Source organism: Martes martes (genome assembly GCF_963455335.1).
Source record: "Martes martes genome assembly, chromosome: 17".
In the NCBI taxonomy this organism is placed as follows: domain Eukaryota; kingdom Metazoa; phylum Chordata; class Mammalia; order Carnivora; family Mustelidae; genus Martes; species Martes martes.
The window spans coordinates 26577727-26596163 of NC_137905.1; the positions used below are offsets into that span (position 1 = coordinate 26577727).

The following is an 18437-nucleotide window of genomic DNA, read 5'->3' on the forward strand; positions in this document are numbered from 1 at the left end:
GAGAGGAGCCAGCTACCTGGGGTGTTGCTCACTGGCTCCTGCTTTCGGATTTCCTGAAGGTTGCCGTCTCCCAGGCCTTAGAACAAACCAGGCATGTTGAGAAATGTCAGATGGGAAGTGGAACCCCCTGGAGATGGCCCTACCAGGGCGAACCAGGGCCTGCTGTGTGATCCTGGGCTAATCGCTGTCTCTCTCTGGGCCCCAAGGTTCTACTTTGGGCGAGACCCTAGGCCCTGTCATGTTAGGCTACCAAGAGAAGAGGGCGCTGCCCCACCCCCAGCCCTTGGGTCTCCAGGGGGTGGCGATTAGCAGTGTCCAGTAGCCAGGGTCAGCATAAAAGGATCAGGGAGAGTGGTGGCCTCAGCAGGGGTAGGGATTAGCAGGTGATATTCTAGCCCTGGCCCCCTGCGGGCCTGCAGCCTCCCTCCCTCCTTTCCAGGAAAGAGAGGTCACAAGTGGCTAAGCCCAGCACCGGAAAGCCCCGGTGCCTGCCCACCACCCTGGTACCAGCCATTGGCAGCGGGCCCCCCAGGTGGGGAGACCTGGGGAGAGTCTAATGCCTTTGCCTGTATTGGCGTATGTTCCACAGACCCCTGCCCAGGTGCGGAGACTGCTGGTTCCTGGCAGATGCCTCCTGGAAGGGTCATGTGGGGTCTGGCTCCCTCGTGGCTCCACCTTCAGGGCTCCCCCCCTCCCCACCCCGCAGGCAGCATCCCCGAGCCCCACCCCTTAGAGAAAACTCTCCCACAGTCGCCTCTATGCACCACCCCACCCCTGATTGGTTGTTAATTTTTTTAAAGTTATAAAATACAACGAAATGCAGCAAGTGCGTAAATATAGAACGTAACTAATAATTTATGAAGCGAGAGCCCACGTTCTATTATTCAGGCCAAGACAACAGGTACTACTTTGCAAAAACAGATGAGCAGCTTCTTGAAACACGGCACATAAAATGACCACAGAACGCAGCAATTTTACACTTAGGAATCTTCCCAAGCATATGGAAAATACAGATGACCACACAGAAGCTGGCATCCAAGTATTCACAGCAGCATGATTTCAGATAGCCGATGGGTGAGAACAGCCCAAGTGTCTGTTCCTAGACTGTGGTATATCCCCACCAAGGAATATTCAGGAATTTAAAAGAAATGAAGTCCTAATACATGGTACCACATGGGTGATTCTCAAAAACATGCTAAATGAAAGAAATCAGACATGACAACACTCCACGTGTTGTACGAGCCATTTATAGAAAATGTCTAGAAGAGGCCCATTTGGGGGGACGGGAAGCAGATCAGTGGCTGCTCAGACCTGTGGCTGAGGATGGGGGTGACTCCCATCTGGCATGAAGGGTCTCATCGGGGCGATGGCAAGGTCCTAAGTCTGGCTGGTGCAAATTGCCTCGCTCAAGTCAATTTCTTACAAATGGGTGAATTTTATGGCATAGAAATTATACCTCAGTAAGCTGTTTTTGAAAATTGATGCCAGGGGCATCTAGGGGGCTCAGTCAGTTAAGCGTCTGCCTTTGGCTCAGGTCATGATCCTGGGGTCCTGGGATTGAGCTCCACACAGCAGGGAGCTCGGCGGGGAGTCTGCTTCTCCCTCTCCCACTCCCCCTGCTTGTGTTCCCTCTCTCACTGTCTCTCTCTGTCACATAAATAAATAAAATCTTTAAAAAAAATAAAATATTGATGTCAGCTAAAGCAAGCAAGAAACAGGGACGGCCCTGCCAGCCCCTAGAAGCTTCCCCAGCCCAACCTTCCGCAGAGGTAACCGCTCTCTGGCTATAAAACATCACTGCTTTTCTCGGTTGCTTTACATCTGTGTTCGCAGCTGTAGACAAGACAGGCTAATTTTTGCCCCTTCTGAGCTTCATCTATATGGCTCATCGGCATCTTTCGAGTGTGGTTTCTTTCCCTCCATATATACGCACATGCGGGTCTTCCCAGCTGGCGTATGGCCAAAGTTTGTTCATTTCCCTTACCCTAGAGCGCCTGCTCTCCCCCAGGCACATCTGACTGCCCATTCCCTAGGGTCTCTGCTACCTCCAGGTTGCTCAGCCCTGGGAGGCGTGCACAGGCCAAGCCTCAGTCATGCAGGGCCCTGTGGGATAACTGCTCCCCCGGTACCTCACTCCCTCACATGGGGACACAAAGCTGTTATTCTCCCATCGACCACAGTGTGCCTTGGCCGAGGTGTGTGGTACACTGGGTCCCCTGGCAACCTGTGGTGCCCCAACCAGGGCCATTTGGGGCTCTTTCCCTGGGGCCTGGATCCCTGCTGGCCCCTGGAGGGTTGCCGCTGGCTGCCTGGCTGTCCAGCTCCTGTCTTCCACCACCACCTCCCCACCTCTGTCGGGCACCTACTAATCCTTTGCACACGGCCCACTGCTGCCTAATCCGCCCTGTGTCTGAGAGACCAGAGGCAAGTGGTGGGGAGAAGGCGATTCCTGGCTGGTGGTCGGCATCAGAGTGGGTAAGTTAGGATGGGGTCGCGGCTCAGAGGGACCTCTGGTGGGACCCCCATGCTCTCCTTCTAGCAAGGCATTTAGAATAAGGCAAGTCTGGGAACCTGGAGCTTCCTCAAGGAAGCTTGTGACACGCAGGTTCCCACAGAGGGTTGAGGGGAGCCTAGGAATCTTTGTTGTCACCAGTTTCCCAGAAGATTCTGAAAGGCTCGTGGTCCCAGCGCCATAGTTACCCTGGACTCTCAGCTCCCTGTTCCCACCTTTGCCTCCCTATCTTTGTGGAATGCGCAGGGACGTGCAAATATGTTCATGAGGGAGGAAATGACTGGGTCTGGGGGAAGGAGAAAAGTTGGGAGTGGGGAAGGCTTCCCTGGTCATTTCCAGAAGGTTCAGAAAACCAGAAGTGCTGCCCACTGGGAAAGGGTCTTTGGGACTGGCCTGCAGGGGTAGACGTGGGACATCTGGAGGCCAGCAGACCTGAATGTGACTCAGCTTGGCTTCTTACCAGCTGTGTGGTGTTGGGCAAGTCTACCGATCCCTCTGTGCCTCTGTTTCCTTAGCTATAAAGTGATAGCACTTACCTTCCTGAGGCTACTGGCAGGCGGGGAGAATGAGGTAAATGTGATTCGGGGTGGAGGACACTTAGCTCTGTTTGGGCTCATGGGGTTGCCTGGGGCTGTGGCATCCGTCATCCTAAACATATGATCTTGGGCTCTCCCCACCTGGGAAATCGCTGTGTCTGCACCTCTACCCAGCAAGGGAATGGAAGACCGGAGGGGTTCACGTCTGGCTCAGGTTCCCATTTTTGGACATGGAGTCAGGCATCTGATTTCCCACCTGGAGCTCTGCCCCTCACCACAGCCTCTCCCAAGAGAGCTGGGGGGCTTAGGCCGGAGCTGGGACAGAAGTCAGGGCTGTGAGTAGAAGGGCAGGGAGTGTGGCTGGGAGCTGTGGGGAGCTGGGCACTGGGGCAGGGATCCTGGGCCCTGCACCTGTCCTTTTCAGCGTGGGGCTAGGGTCCCTGGCAGAGGAGGGACAGAGAAGCACTCTGTCATGTGGGGCATCGCCTCAGAAGGGCCTTTTGAGGGTGGGAGTTCCCACATACGAACCTGTGTGGTGCCCACTGGGCCAGCCCAGCCCAGCCCACAAGGATTTAGTTGTAAGGACGGAGGCCCCCCAATCCCCAGAAGGGAAAGGATGTCAGAGACTGGATCCAAATAAGGTAGGACAGTACATCTTGAAAAGGGAATTTGTCACCTTAAACATTTTTACATCATGAAAATAGGTTCACGTTTATGTGAAAATATTTTCCATTCATATGCAATTCATAATGTATTTTTAAAATTTATATTGGGATCATGCTGAACATGATATTCTACAATTGGTGTTTTTGCTTGACACCAAATATGAGTCTCAGTCAACATTTATTAAGCTCCCAGTGTATGCCCGTCACACTTGGATCTATTTATTTTATCCTCACAATCCTCTCCACAAGATAGGTTCTGTAACATGCCCATTTGATAGACAAGCACACTGAGGCACAGAGAGTTTAATTAATTTGGTCATAACTGGAGTCCAGAGCAAGTACATCTTTCCGTATTAGTTCAAATAGAGCCACTTTTAAAAAATGGCTCCATAATATTCCATTATTGGATGTATTGTAATTTATTTAATACGTGTCTCTCTTATAGATGAACATTCAGGTATTTTCCAATAACCAGGGTCCTACTCATGAACATTGGATTTATTTTCTTTCTTTTTTTTTTTTTTTAAAGATTTATTTATTTATTTATTTGTCAGAGAGAGAGAGAGAGAGAGAGAGAGAGGAGCGAGAGTGAGCACAAGCAGACGGAGTGGCAGGCAGAGGGAGAAGCAGGCTCCCTGCCGAGCAAGGAGCCCGATGTGGGACTCGATCCCAGGACGCTGGGATCATGACCTGAGCCGAAGGCAGCTGCTTAACCAACTGAGCCACCCAGGCGTCCCTGGATTTATTTTCATCTTTTGCTGTAACACTGTGGTGACCAACCTCTTTATACACACGTTTTTGGCTTGAGTATTTTTCTTTTCTTTCCTTTTTTTTTTTTGCCTGAGTATTTCTATCAGGTGAGTACCTGGAGGTATAATTTGTGGAAATGTTTTGAAAGATGAATGAGAGAAAGGAAATGTGTGACCCACAAGAGCGGTGCCAAGTGGTGGGAGCCATGGTGGGCACTGTGGGAGGGCCTAAGGACCCCGTCTCCTGCAGGTGTCAGGATGTTGAGCTGGGTCCAGAGGGTGCTGCCTCAGCCCCCAGGGACCCCTCAGAAGACCAAGACGGAGGAAGAGGAGGGGGCAGAACCAGAGCCAGAGGTGGAGCCGGAACCAGGGCCAGAGCCTGAAACAGCCCCGAGGGAGGCTGAGCAAGGGGCCGAATCCTCGGTGAGACATGGAGGCTGAGCAAGGGCTGCTGGGCTCGAGGCTCAGGGGATCCCCACCGTGGGTCAGCCGCCCTGCAGGGACCTTCCATTGTGGGGGGAACTCGAGCGCATCCAAACTTGCCAGTTCTGCCTCCCATCCATCAGGAGCCTGAAGACCACGGGTCCAGAAGCTCAGTGACACAGATTTGACTTAGCTTCTAATTGATGCCAGGCCTGTGCGCTGTGCTGGGAGCCTGATGAGGAATAAGGCATCGCCCCCCGGGGGCTTAGTAGACAAGAACCAGCCAAGTCATTCTAGCAGCAGAGGAAGGTGATAAGGAAATGCTGGGACGTCCAGCGCTGGGCTCAGCTCTCTCCTCCCAGGAGGGCCAAGCAAGTGTATCAGGCAGAACTACGGGAGCTCAGAAGAGGGAGAGAATCATCTTAAATTTGGAGAGTGGAAGCTGGTGGGGGAGTGCCTCCCAGACACGGTGGGCTGGGCCCAGTGTGACTGGAGATGAAGAGGGTGGAGTGTCCCTGGCAGAGGAAGGGCGAGTCCTGGGTAGTGCAGGGCACGTTCAGGAAGCAGTGACTACCCTGGGATAGGGTTTGTGCACATAGTATTCCCATGTGCACGTGTGTACACACATGTGTGTGCCCTGTTTCCTTAATGGTGTACCTGCACATACATAAGCATTAGCAAACCGTGTGCATGCAAACATGTACTTATTTGTGTGCATGTGTGCACATAATATACATGTACACATGTGCACACACATGCATCGGTGTTCCTGTAGTTCCATGTGCACGTGGGGCAGGCTGTAAGTGTATAAGTGTATGTATGCAAACGTTTCTAAGTCTGTGAATGTATTCCTGTGTTTGCACACATGTCTGTGTATTTGTGCATGTATGTGTGTACAGACAGGTTTATATGTATCTGCATGTCTGTGCATGTACATATTTTGTACGTCTGTGCATGCCTGTTCACATATGCGTGTTCAGATGCAGAACTTTGTGTGTGCAGGTGTACATGCATATGTATGTTAGTCTATATGTGTTTGTGTTAATACACACATGAAAGGATGTGCTCATGAAGACATGTCTGTGTCAGTGCATGTGTGTGTATAAGCCCATGTCTATGTGACTGAGCATACATATATGTACTTGTGTATACACACAAATATCTGTATGCAAATGTCTGTGTATACACATGAGCACACTTGTGTGTCTGTGTCTGATACTTGCAGATATCTGCACATGTGTACACCAGCATGCCTGCATACATATATATGAATATGTTTGCATGTGCCTGTTTGCACACACCTGTGTGGTGAGGCATGCACGCACATGCGAGTGAATATGCACGTGTGCAGACACGCACATGTGGGCAGATACACTTGTTTTTGTGTCTGTTCACGTGTGTCTACACCCTCTCTGTGTTACTGCCTGTATACACGTATGTGCTCATGTACGCATGCCTCTGCACATATGTGGAGATTTACGGGAGCTCATACATTTATATGACATGGTGAGCACGCCCGTTTCAGCGTCTCTGCGTGCGCGCTCATGTTCGTCCGTACACGCGAATGTGCGCGCGCAGCCGTAGGTGCGGCTGCCATGGAAGCGAATGAGAGGCTTTGGCAGGTGCTGAATGCCCCCGGGGGGCTGGGGGGGTAGTGGAAGGTTTGGCGCAGAGGAGGAAGAGAGCTCTGGCCGTGGGCTAGATGTGGGGGGTCCGCTCAGCTCCCCCGCCTCAGTTTGTGACAGTCCTCCTCCCTGTTGGGCCGCTGGAGTGGGGCGGTTTCCTGAGGGATGTGGAAGGCCCCGGGGGGCTACCCTGATGGGGGGGGGCGGTGAGGGCCCCACCCGGGATGAAGTCCCCTTGGAGTTGTGGGAAGGGAGTGTCCCAAGCCGAAGCTGCCAGGATTTACTGGGACGATTGTGAGAACAGAGCGGCTTGGTCCTGTGGGGTGAGGGGGTCCCTTGCGGGTGGGTCAGGGGCTGCCCCAGTCTGAACCAGGCTGGTCTCACTGAGGGGTTACGTGGTCCTGTCTGAACCTTCCAGCCACCTGAGGAGCCTTTGGGGGTGGAGGAATTGGCTGCAGCCGACCCAGGCCCTGAGGGTGAGTGCTGGAAGCTGGGGGTGGTGGGCGGGGCAGCCGGGAGGAGTGTGTTCCCGCTCTGGGCCTTGCTGCAGCCACAGGCTGGCGGGCCCATTTCACAGACTAAGCAACTGAGGCTCAGAGAAGTTGAGGGCTGGGCTGCTGGGGACTTTATAGCTGAGCTGAGCTGGAAGCCTGGCCTTCTGACTCCCCTGGGGCTCTCCCCTTTCCCCTGCCTCTGCCTTGACTTTGCTAGCAGGGTAGAAATGGACCACTCTGAAGCTCCAGATCTAAAGTATGAGGGACTCTTTTCCAGACATCCAGGAGGCTGCCCCTACTCTGCCTACATCCCTCCAGGCCCAGGTCACCGTGGTTCCTGAAGTGAACAGGTACCATACTGCCCTTCCCTCTCCTGGGGGCCAGCCCCTCACTGCCCCCTCAAAACTAGGAAGCCACTTGGGGGTGGGGACCAGCCTTGCTCTCAGGTCTCTAGTCGTTCACAGCTGCACAGAACATCCTGGAAACTGGCTGAAGGGAGCCTCAGGCAGAGGGCAGGAAGCTCCTGGGCCAGGTGGACAGCGGGACTAGGAGAAACAGTGAGAAGGGGCCAGAGTGTCCTCAGTGCTTGCGGGAAATGCATATCCAGTGCAGCCAGAGCTTCCCACTTTTCCTAACTGAGCCAGAAATCCAGACTTTTAGATGACATCTCCAAGTTGGCTCATTTTAGACCATTAGCGCTCATCCAGGTGAGCCTACCTGTGGGGGGCTAGCCTCAGGCTGTGAGTCTGTGACCCTCCTGTTGAGGCTACTCAGCCTCAGCCACAAGGAAGCACCCCACAGGAAGCCCTCAACCCTCTTGGAGCACAGGATGTGTGCCAGGTATAGGAGGGGACCCCTTGGAGCCAGGGTTAGGGGGAAAGCAGGATGACGGAACTTGGCTGCTTTGTACTGAGCATCTGATAGGGGTGGGGTCAGGATGGCCCTGGAGATACCTGGCCTCGCCAAGGTTCAGTGTCCCCTATTTTCCAAACTGGACACAAGACTCGGGGAAGGTGGCATATCTGAAGTCTCAGAGTGGGGAGATAGGCGTTTGGGATTCAAACTGAGTTCTTTAAGACACTGTGGAGGGCCCCTCGGACCAGGGAGGGGCTGCAGGCCTGGCGGGTAGGTCTGTATCTCTGTCCCTCAGCAGTTCCAGCAGCTCTGTGCTGAGCTGGCTCAAGAAGGGCATGGAGAAGGTTGTCCCACAGCCGGTCCCCAGTGGCGGGCCCGCCCAGAGCACTCCTGCTGGCCCAGAGGGTCCTACTCAGGTACTTCTGGGGCCGGGAGCTGAGGTGGGTGGGGTGGGAGGCCATTGCATCTGGGCTCTCTGCCCTCATCTGTCCATCTGTCCTGGCAGGCAGGAACACAGACATCTGGGCAGTGCAGCACTGGGGCCTCAGGTAAGGCCAGGAGGCAGGATGGCGCTTCGGGGATGGGACTAGGGAAGCCTGGTGTGGGCCCTGCCCCCTGCAGAAAGCCTACAGGTGGGGGACTCTCAGCAGACTGGCCCCGGATTCGAGCCTGGGTTTGAGTGAGGCTGACCAGAGAAGGGGGTCTGAGTGGGCGTCTTCCTCTCTTCTGCAGATGGACTCGTGGAGGCCCCTGGGGCCCAGGACACCAGGTGAGTCCCCATCCCTGAGCACTGGTTTGGGAGCCCCTGAGCCTCATGTGTAACATGTGAAGTGGGAGGAGCAGTGTGGGCAGAGCTGAGGGTCTTGGGTTCAGAAGCAGGGTCCACTACCACCTCAGTGTGTGATGTTGGACTTGCCTCTTATCTCTTCCGGACCTCCCTTTTCTCATCCATAAAATGGAGCCAAAGGGCCCTGTGTTCCCCTGTGTTTGTTGTCCTGATTTCTGGGAGATCCCCAGGTGAGGGGCCCTGGGGAGGAGGCAAGGATGGGTTCTCCTAGATGGGTTCTCCTACATGGGTGTCGTGTGGAGCCCAACGGCAAGGCTGGGGCCGCTGTGGGGAACACAGAGGTACCGAGGTTAGCAATAGCTTCGGACTTCTCAGACTTGACCAAGGTGGGCAGCTGGCTGTCTTGTCAAGGACAATGGCTGGCTGAGTGAGGGCTACGTCAAACAGGGGAGCCCACGTCCTTCTCTATGCAGGTCCCTACTCAGCTCCTGTTGCCCGTGCCTTGGAGGAGTTCAGGCCCAGTGTGGCCAGACCCTCTAATTTTTCAAGAGAGGCTAGAAATTTAGGTTTTTATGTAAACCTTAACTTTTAGCTGTTGCCAACTAATTGAAACTTTTTTGGGACCCCGTGGACCTCCCAAATAAGCCTGAAGCCTCCAGTTTGCAATCTCTGCTGGAAACCCAGAGTCATGCATTCATCCTTATTCACCCCATTCATTCATTCATTCCTCCCCTTACTCATTTGTTAGACTGTTGGGTTCTTGAGGGCAGAGGCTTTTGTCTTGTCGCTGTTGACCCCCCAGCCCCCTGCACCCAGCACTGTGCCTGCCATAAGGAGGGGACTCAGCACAGAGGGGATGAATGAATGAATGTACTCCATTCATTCACTCTTTGTTCTAGTTCACAGTCTATTTCTTTTTGTCTCCTGGAAGCTGCCCAGCTCAGGGGTCCCCAGGGCCACTCTGCTGACTCACAAGACCAATAAAGCCATTTAGGATGAAGGCCCCTAGAGGGCTTGCCAGCTTTCTTTTGGGCCCAACCTGGGGGGATGCATTCCCCTGGGAACAGGGAGCTTCCCTTCTTCCCAGATGGAGGGGCTGCCCCATGGAGGCCAGATAGGTCTGGGACCCATTTGCCTCAGGACCAGCTATGTAACTTGTGGGGCCCAGTGCAAAATTAAAAGGCAGGATTCCTTTAAAAAATTAATAAGAGTTTGGGGCGCTTGGGTGGCACAGTTGGTTGAGTGTCAGACTCTTGGTTTTGGCTCAGGTCATGATCTCTGGGTGGTGGGATCAAGCCCTGTGTCAGGCTCCACACTCAGAGGGGAGTCTGCTTGAGATTCTCCTGCCTCTGCCTCTCGCGCTTGTGCACTCGCTCTCACTCTCTCTAAGATAAATAAATAAATATTTTAAAGAATTTAAGTTTAAGATTGAGTTTAAGGTGGTGACAACAGCATGAAACCCAAACCAGGCCCTTCTAAGTATCGGGCCCTGTGTGACTGCACTGCTACCGGACCGGTGGAGCTAGACCTATCTGGGCCAGGCACCGGGAATTGCCATCCCCCGCCCCATGCGGCATTCAGGTTCCCAGGCAGCCCTTATTCCTCACCTGCTGCCCAGGTGGCCAGGGCTGGGCCTGTTGTTCCGGGCCTGATCTAGGCACGGGTCAGAATTTGAGGCTGGTAGAAGATCCCCCCTTAATCTAGGCCCTTCCAGAGTATCCAGTAGAGGGTCCCCATTGTGCATAGTGGGACCAGAGGTGAGGAAGGGCTGGTCAAAGCCTGGGACTCCACAACAGACATTCAGGTCAGTGTGATTAGGCTGTTCCACTAACCTCTGGCCCCTTTGCAGGTCTGGACCCTGGCTGCTCAGGTGGCTTGAGCAGAATCTGGAGAAAGTGCTGCCTCAGCCCCCCAAAACCTCCAAGGTAAGTCAAGGAAAAGGGGGAGCAGGCAGATGACCACCTGGGAGGGTTTCTGGGGCCCCAGGAAGGACCCAGCAGGCTGTCTTCACCCCTGGGACACATAGGGGGGTATTCTCCTCCCTGGAGGGTTCTGGATGGAAAGGAGTGACTGCAAAAGAGCAAGGGGGGTTCATAGGGAAGGATGGAGCCCCTTACCCCACCTGCCCTAGGCACAGCTGGCCGGGGCAGGTGGAATGCACAGGGCTTGCTTTGTTCTACACCCCCACTCCCTGTTTCTGCTCTAGGACTGGAGAGATGAGCCTGAAGATGCTGCCTTGGGCCCAGGTACAGGGAGGGGATCTGGGAAGGGCTGCCCAGCATGGTCACAGGCTGGGCTGGGGTGCTGCTGGGGCCCAGGGATCCTGGGGGAGGACCTTAGCCGTCACCCAGGCTCTCCAGGAGTGGGCTGCTGTGGGGGGCCTCAGGCCTTGGAACCCCTCCCCAGCCCAGGCTGGGAAGCTGGTGGTGTGGGACAGTCTTGTGAGCTCTCAGACAAGTCCCTTGAGCTTTCTGAGTCTCTGTTCCATGTCCGTTGGATGAGGGGGTAGTTGGAGTAGGTCCAAGGGACTCCCTACTCAGTCATGTTGGGGCCTCGAATCTGGCCCCCAGTGCCCATGAGGGGTCACATGGAGCCCTGCCTTGTCCTCTTTAGATTCTTGCTCTCCCCACTGCGTAGAGAACCCAGACCCGACCTTGGAAACTGAGCCCATGCTGCAGGCCCCAGAGAGCCCCTCCATGCCCACGGCGGGCCCTGTGGAGCCCAAGGAGGAGCTGACCTCAGAGCCCCAGCCCAGCTCCCAGGCTTCCTCCCTGCCGTCCCCCAGCGACCCTGCCAGGTGAGCCTCCCAAATGCTACACCTTTCCTGGGGAGCAGGACCAGTACGTTGCTCCAGACCCACACCCAACACTTCACCAAACTAGTTTTTTAAATTAAACATATGCCTCTGGGGGAAAATTTAAAGGGATTTCCAGCAGTCCTTCCCAGGGCAGCCCTGTCACCACTGTCACCCAACATGTTCTGAATGCACACACAAGCCGGGGGGTCCATTTCTCCTTTAGCTGAAAACACGTACCAGACAACAGCAAAATCTATAGACTGCTCCACGTGTCGCTTCTTTCACCGGAAAGTGTCTCTTAGAGGTGGTTTTGTGCACGTGGGCCTGCTTTGCTCTTTCAGCAACTGTCGAGTGCCCCAGCTTCGCTTTAGCCATTTGCTGGCTATTTAGGTTTGTTTCCACTCTTGCTGCACTCGGTGGCCTTGTACAAGCATCGTTTGGCTCACGTGCAAGTCCATCTGTAGGTCAGTCCAAGGAACTGGAGCTGCTGAGCCTAAGGCTGCATGCCTTAAAAATCGGGACAGGTGTGGCCAAATGCAGGGTAGAGGCCTGCTTGCACCTCCAAGATGGGTGGGAGGCTGCTGGGCTACCTGCCAGGGTCTGAGCAGTCCCAGAGGCTGGCCTAGGGATGCCAGGGTGGAGGGCTACGGTCTTTGGGGCTGGACACCTGGGTTCTGATCTGCCTTCTCTTGGCCTCGCTGTCTGCCATGGGGGGGACCTGGCTCTGGTCTCAGTTTCTCCATGAGCCCCGCCGCTTAGACGTGGCCTGTTCTCTCCCACATGCAGGTTGATGGCTTGGCTCCTGCACAGGCTGGAGAGGGCCTTGCCACAGCCCACACTCCACGGGAAGGCCGGGGAGCAGGTCTGTGTGGGACAGGTGGAGTGGGGTGGGCGGAGCGGGGCCTCAGTCAGGGTGGGAAGGGTCTTGGGAGCTCAGATGGATGGTCTGGGGGGCATAGAAGGAAGAAGGGAGCCTGTCATGGGAGTGCAGCCCAGGCAGCCTGCCCATCTGCTTGGCTCACATTTCTTCCACACGCTATGGGGCAGCTCGGCCATAGGGCTGAGAAGTGCTGGCCCAGCCTTGCTAACCAGGGGTCACAGTCAGTGGAGGGAGCAGAGAGGATGCGGGGTGCAGTGGAGGAGCCTCCCAGGAGCATGAAGGAAGGCTTCCCGGTGGAGGTGGCTTGCAAGCTGAAACCCAAGGTGGAAGTAGGATGGGGGTGGGTAAAAGTGAAGAAGGGGAGTGTAGGAAGAGCCCTCAGGCAAAGGATCAGCATATGCAAAGGGCCAGAGACAGAGGCCTGGAATGTTCTGGAAAGAAGTGGGGCTTGCAGGAAACCAGAGGGCCCTCTGTGCATTTCTGAGAAACTAGGACTCTTACATGGGTAGGTGGGGGAGCAAAGCCTCTGTCACCTCTTCCTTTCCTTTTCCAAGAACCTGGCACCTGGGGGTGCCTGTCTGGCTCAGTTGGATTAGCAGCCAACTCTTGATTTCAGCTGGTGTCCTGTTCTCAGAGTCATGGGATTGAGCCTCACTTCCGGCTCTGAGCTCAGCAGGGAGTCTGCTTCAGATTCTTTCTCTCCCTCTCTGTCTGCCCCTCCTCCTCCTCCTGTCCCCCTGCTCATGCTGTCTCTCTAAATAAAAAAAATAAATAAAAAATTTTAAAAAATAATAAAAAAGAACCTGGCACCTGGCCCTCCTCTCTTGGGGACAATTGTGTATCTTGAGAGCAGCACCTGGAACTGGGAGGTGGGAGTCCTGGGCCCCAGTCCCAGCAGCAGCAGGAGGTGGATGAGAGGCCTCAGGGCCCCCTTCCCTACAGGCCAAGCCCTCAGGCTCTGTGTCCATGTGGTCTCTGTGGGGGGCAAAAGAAACACAGCTTTGGAGGTTTCCAAAAGAAAAAAAGCGTCCTGGTAGTCAGAACACTGTGTCCACGAAGATGCCCTCACAGAGAGCAGGGGCCCCTGAGGATGGGGCTGGGGCAGGGGAAGGTGGGGTGCTGGTGGGGAGAGGCCTGTCTTGCAGACAGAGCTTTGAGACAGCTCCCCAGGGAAGGCTGGGAGGTGGTTTTCCCCACACAGAGAGCTGAATGTAATCAGGCATTTCAGGCAGGGGGCCCAGCCCGAGCAGAGGAGCTGGGTTGGGGGGACCAAGAGGTGATCCAGGGAGGGGAGAGCCTGGAGCAGGGAGCAAGCTCAGAGGCGGGAGGGGAGAAGCAGGTAACAGAGGACCTTCTGTGGGTGTCCTGGTAGGGGATAAGGAAAACCCTCTTGCTTCTGTCTGTGCTGGGAGGGGTGTTGGGGGCAGGGAGGCTGCTGAGGAGACATGACATTTCCCCTCTTTCTCCCCATGCAGGAGCCTGATGCCCCTGGGACATGTGACGTGCAGCCAAGTAAGTGACACCTTAGTGGGTCCTAATGGGCGTCCCTGGGAGGGTATCTTGGTCTGAGTGCACAGTGGGCTGGTAGCGGGCCAGGCCTAGACTTGCTTTAGGGGTTCAGGTCCCCTGGCCTGGAGCTGAGAGAGCCCTTGCCCTGCAGACCTTCCCTCAGGTCAGCCTGGCACAGTGCCAGACTGTGGCTGGAGGGGCTCTGAGGGGCTGAGGGGCTGGGGAGAGACATGCTGGGGGACCTGGCTTGCCTTCCAGTTTCTATGCAGAGAAAACTGTTCTGAGGCCAAGTTGGATGGACCCCCTTCCTCTGGGAAGACCCAGAGAGAGCCCCCCACTGCTTCCCTGGGCCAGTGGGTAAGGCTGAGCAGAGTCCCCGGGTGAGGGGAGAGGGGCGAGGCATGGGGTTTCCCTGGGGAAGCTAGGTCCTGTGAACTCCAGCTCTCTTGAGCCAGGAGGGTTCCCCTCATCTATGGGTGGGGTGGGGAGCTGTGTGCTGCCCTTTATCCCAGACCTGCACTTGTATCGGGGGATGGATGGAGGCCAGGAGGGGAAGGCTAGCATCCAAACTCTGTCCTTCCTTCATTTCATGGCCTCAGGAAGAACATGTGGCCCATAGGCCCATTTGTATTTATTCACAAAGGTCATGGAGGGCCTGCCCTGTGCCAGGCCTGGGATACAGTCTAGAGGTGAGCAAAGCAGAATTCAGGACCTGTGGGTAGAGGCAGTGCTCCACCCTGGACAGGGGCCCTTGGAGCACGGGCCTTGGGTGTCCTCCGACTGTCCACCCCAGCTCCACTAGGCTGAGGGTGAGGAGGGCCCCCACAGCCTGGAGTACAGATGGGCCAGCGACTGCTGAGCTGGGGCCTGGCCGAGGGACCATAGGAAGAAATGGGATTTTTATGATGCTAAAGATGTTGTGAGGGGCAGGTTTCAGTGCAGGGCTTGCCTGGTCTCATGGATATCCTGCAGAGAATAGTGAGCCCCATATGCCTGTTGAGGCCAGCAGAGGCCCAGGGATGTGCCTGAGGTCAGAGAGCATGTTGTCACGGAGTGGTGACTAGCATCCATGTGGCCTGGTAGTGGTTGTCGAGGCTAAAGGAACAGAAAACATTCCCTGGAGCAGAGACCCCAGAGAGCTCTGAGGATGGAGGCCCTGGCCCCTCTTCTCCCCCTCTCTGCTCCCCTGGAAGGAGGAAGGGCACTCAGCCAGCTGTGGACGGGGCCTCCCGTGAGCCTGGAGTGTGTGGGGCGTGGGTGGGCGCGGGGGCCCCAGGGCCAGGAAGTGGGTGTATGAGCTCCCTAGGGCTGCCCGAGCAAAGGACCACAAACTGGGTGCCTTCAGATGGCAGAAATGCATTCTCTGCCTGCCCAGGATCCCGAGGCCCAAATTCAGAGTGTTGGCAGGGTTGGTTCCTCCCTCTGCACTGGGGAGAAAGCATCCCGTGCCTCTCTCCCGGCTTCTGGTGGCTGCTGGCTATGCTCAGGGTCCTGTAGATTTCCTGCCTTTTCCTCTGTGTCTGTCCAGTCTCCTCTCCTTTCTCTTGGAAAGGCCCCAGTCATGGATGTAAGGCCCACCTGAAATCTGGGCTGAGCTCATCTTGAGATCCTTAACTGATGATGTCTGCAAGGACCCTGTTTCTGAATGAGCTCACCTTCACAAGTTACAGGGATTAGGACTGAGTATATGTTTTCGGGGGGGACACTGTTGAACCCACGCTATGGGGTGAGCCCAAGGGGCTGGGGGATGAGTGTCCTCCCCGCCGCTGGGTCTGCCCTTAGCCTCTCTGCCCATTCACTCACTCACGTACCTGCTCGTTCATTCCCTCCGCCTGCCCACCCAGCCACCCACCCCTTCTGTCTTGTTTCAGGCGTAACAGCAGCGGGGGGCCTCTGAAACAAGAGAGAAGGGATCCTGGGAGCGTGCGGATGGACAAGCGGATGGATGGATGGAAGGAAAGAAGGGTGCCCCGAAGACCTGCAGGGCAGGGGAAGAGGTGGCTGTCGGCCCTGCACCCTGCTTGAACAGTGACGCCCCCCTGCTGCTCCCCACATTCCCAGGCAGGGCGAGGGCAGCCAGTCCCAGAGCCATCTCTCTGAGATTAAGGCCGGCCCCTTTCCACAAGCAAGGAGAAGGGCGGCCAAGGGCAGCTGGCTAGAAAGCAGGAGGACTTCCCACCAGAAGGCTGTGGGAAAGGCCGTGGAGGACTCTCTTTGACGGGTCCCCTGCACAGCCTTCAGTGTGGGGCCGGGCACCCAGCTGGTGCCCCTACGGCACACAGTTTTTTCCCAGAAGAGGATCCCCTTAGGTTTGGCTGTGTTCTCTCCCTCAAAGAGTTGGGGTCCCCCAGTGGACAGTGACACATGCCTTCACTGACATTAAAAAGTGTACATTGGCACATCAAAGCTGTGACTGCATGATGTCCTTGCTTCAGGTGAACCTAATACGAGCGCTCAGGTTCAGAAGACGGGTGGGTTCATGTAGCCTGTGGTGTTGGGGGAGCAGGAAGGAGGAGTTTGCCGGGGATCCCGAGCCAGTTGCTTTGGGCCCCAGCTGGTTCACAGATGTCTGTGTTTGGGGCATGGAATGATTGTCAATATTAGAATTAGCTGCCAGCATCTAAAAAGGAGGTGGCGTTGCAGAGGAAAAGTCTGGCTTCTCAAAAATGGGGACTGTCTGGCAGTAATGGACCCGCACTGTGCTTGTGAGAACACTTTGAGCAGCAGCTGCCTCCCAAAGACAGGGAACACTGTCTCCCAGGCCTTGGACTTGGAGACCCCTCACGTCCAACCCTGTGGCGAGGGGAGGGCAATGCGGGAGAGGGAATAAAGTGAGCAAATTCCTGGAGGCGGGAGAGGGAGAGAGGTGGGTGCTTCCGTGAATCTTGAGTTCTTAGTACAGAAGGTAAAACTAGAAAAGCTGGGGCCTGATTTTAGGGAACTAGACTGTAGGCAATGGGGAGTCATTGAAGGTGATTGAGCAGGGGAGTGACTTCACAAAGACTACTCTGAGGCTGAGCAAGCACTGGAGGTTGAGGAAGCAAAGGCTCTTGAATTTCAGGCCACACCCGAAGCATTGAGGACCCTGGCCTGCTGGAGAGGGTGAGCCAGGGCTCAGGCTTTGCCAGCAACTCAGGGTCTATTGGGGGCCTTGGCCTGGAATCCATGCCCCCACCAGCCCTGTTTGCTGGTCCTGGAAACAGGGGCTCTTTCCCCCGATGCACCTGAGGACTTCACTGTGGCTGGACTCAGAACCCCATTCAGTTGCCCTAAGGGACATCTGAGCCTGGCAGGGATGATGCTGGCCAGGAGCTGGTGTGCCAGTGAGGCACCCCAGGGGCAAAATTTCAGCCCCAGATGGAGCGGGGCTTTCCGTGGGAGCTTGAGCACCCAGTGCCTCAGTGGTCCTATCTGTGATCCCGGGGTGGGGCCCTAGAAAAGCTAGGAGAGCTGTGAATTGGATGCCTACAGAGAGGGTCTCACAACCCCGACTCTGGGTCACTGTGGCAGAGTACCCTGTGCCTGGCCCGCCTGCCCAGTGCCATGGTCATGGTCTTCTTCTCAGAGCCACAGAGGCTTTGGCTATAATATGGGGACAGAATAGGGCATGGCTCACAGGCCATGGAAGGAGGAAAAGCTTGTAAAATGCTTACTCACTAAAGAGCACCTGAAAAGAAAGGGTTGAAAAAGAAAGCAAGGCTGTCAACAAAGATCACACCAACTCTTCAAAACACCAAATATGCGCTCATCCAGTGCCTGTTATGGAGAGGCCCCCCATGCCAGGGAGACACTCCTGGGGCATGTTTATCTCCTGGGATAGCACCCCAGGGAATCGGGAGTCAGGAGACATGGCAATGCCTCTGACATCCTGTGGGGCCTTGGCCAAGTCGCTCAGGCTCTCTGAGCTGGCTCTGTGGTTTATAAAATGGCGAGAGTACTGTTCTCCCCATGCAGAGGGGCTGTGAAAGCTAATGAGCCCATGGGCCAGAGGTTGTCCTGTCCCTTGGGTGTCCCCGGCTGTGTCAGGTTGGGCCTTGCACCCCAAGTGGCTGCTCGGGTAGAGATGCTGCCCCGTGACTGGGCAGTGTTCTAGAATGACATGTATGATGTGTCCCACCACTGGATTCGGGCCATGCTTGGAAGACCCTCCCTGGTCAGAACCCAGGGGTGTTTGTAGGGCCGGAGGAGCCAGGACCGGCGTGGAAAAGGCTGGCTAGTTCAGGATGCATGGCTGGTGGGCGGGGGTGGGGGAGGCTTCCTTGGAGGGCAGGTTGATCCTTCCTCTGTGAGGCAGGATAATATCTGTACTTGGGAGCTAGAGGCAGAAGCAGAAGGGGCAGCTCTCAGAACACAGACAACCCTGCACCAGGCACATGGGAAACACCCTGTAAAGGAAGGTTTTAACCTGGGTCTCAGTTTGCTCATCCGTAAAATGGGGAAAAATATAAAAGAGGGAAAAAATGGGGAGTAACAATTATTCCCACCTCAAAAGGTTGGTGTGAGGACTCATTGAATTAATCTGTGTGTATCACTACAGGCACATAGTAAGTGCTCAATAAATGTAGCTGGTATTATGTTATTTTTCTTCTACACTGTGAGCATAAT

The 18437-nt window shown here is 55.4% G+C and overlaps 1 protein-coding gene across 1 annotated transcript in view; it reads left to right on the forward strand.

Moving 5' to 3' along the window:
• Positions 1 to 4720: 4720 nt before the first annotated feature.
• Positions 4721 to 18437, forward strand: part of CNGB1 (cyclic nucleotide gated channel subunit beta 1) — a gene marked incomplete at both ends in the record, with an annotated part of 60443 nt that continues 46726 nt past the window's right edge. Inside the window, 12 exons of the mRNA XM_080828522.1 lie at positions 4721 to 4885; positions 6397 to 6507; positions 6929 to 6986; positions 7282 to 7354; positions 8155 to 8275; positions 8365 to 8407; positions 8592 to 8628; positions 10496 to 10571; positions 10853 to 10892; positions 11260 to 11443; positions 12230 to 12305; positions 13799 to 13835. Coding sequence (XP_080684648.1) covers positions 4721 to 4885; positions 6397 to 6507; positions 6929 to 6986; positions 7282 to 7354; positions 8155 to 8275; positions 8365 to 8407; positions 8592 to 8628; positions 10496 to 10571; positions 10853 to 10892; positions 11260 to 11443; positions 12230 to 12305; positions 13799 to 13835 — 1021 coding nt within the window. The remainder of the gene's footprint in view (positions 4886 to 6396; positions 6508 to 6928; positions 6987 to 7281; positions 7355 to 8154; positions 8276 to 8364; positions 8408 to 8591; positions 8629 to 10495; positions 10572 to 10852; positions 10893 to 11259; positions 11444 to 12229; positions 12306 to 13798; positions 13836 to 18437) is intronic.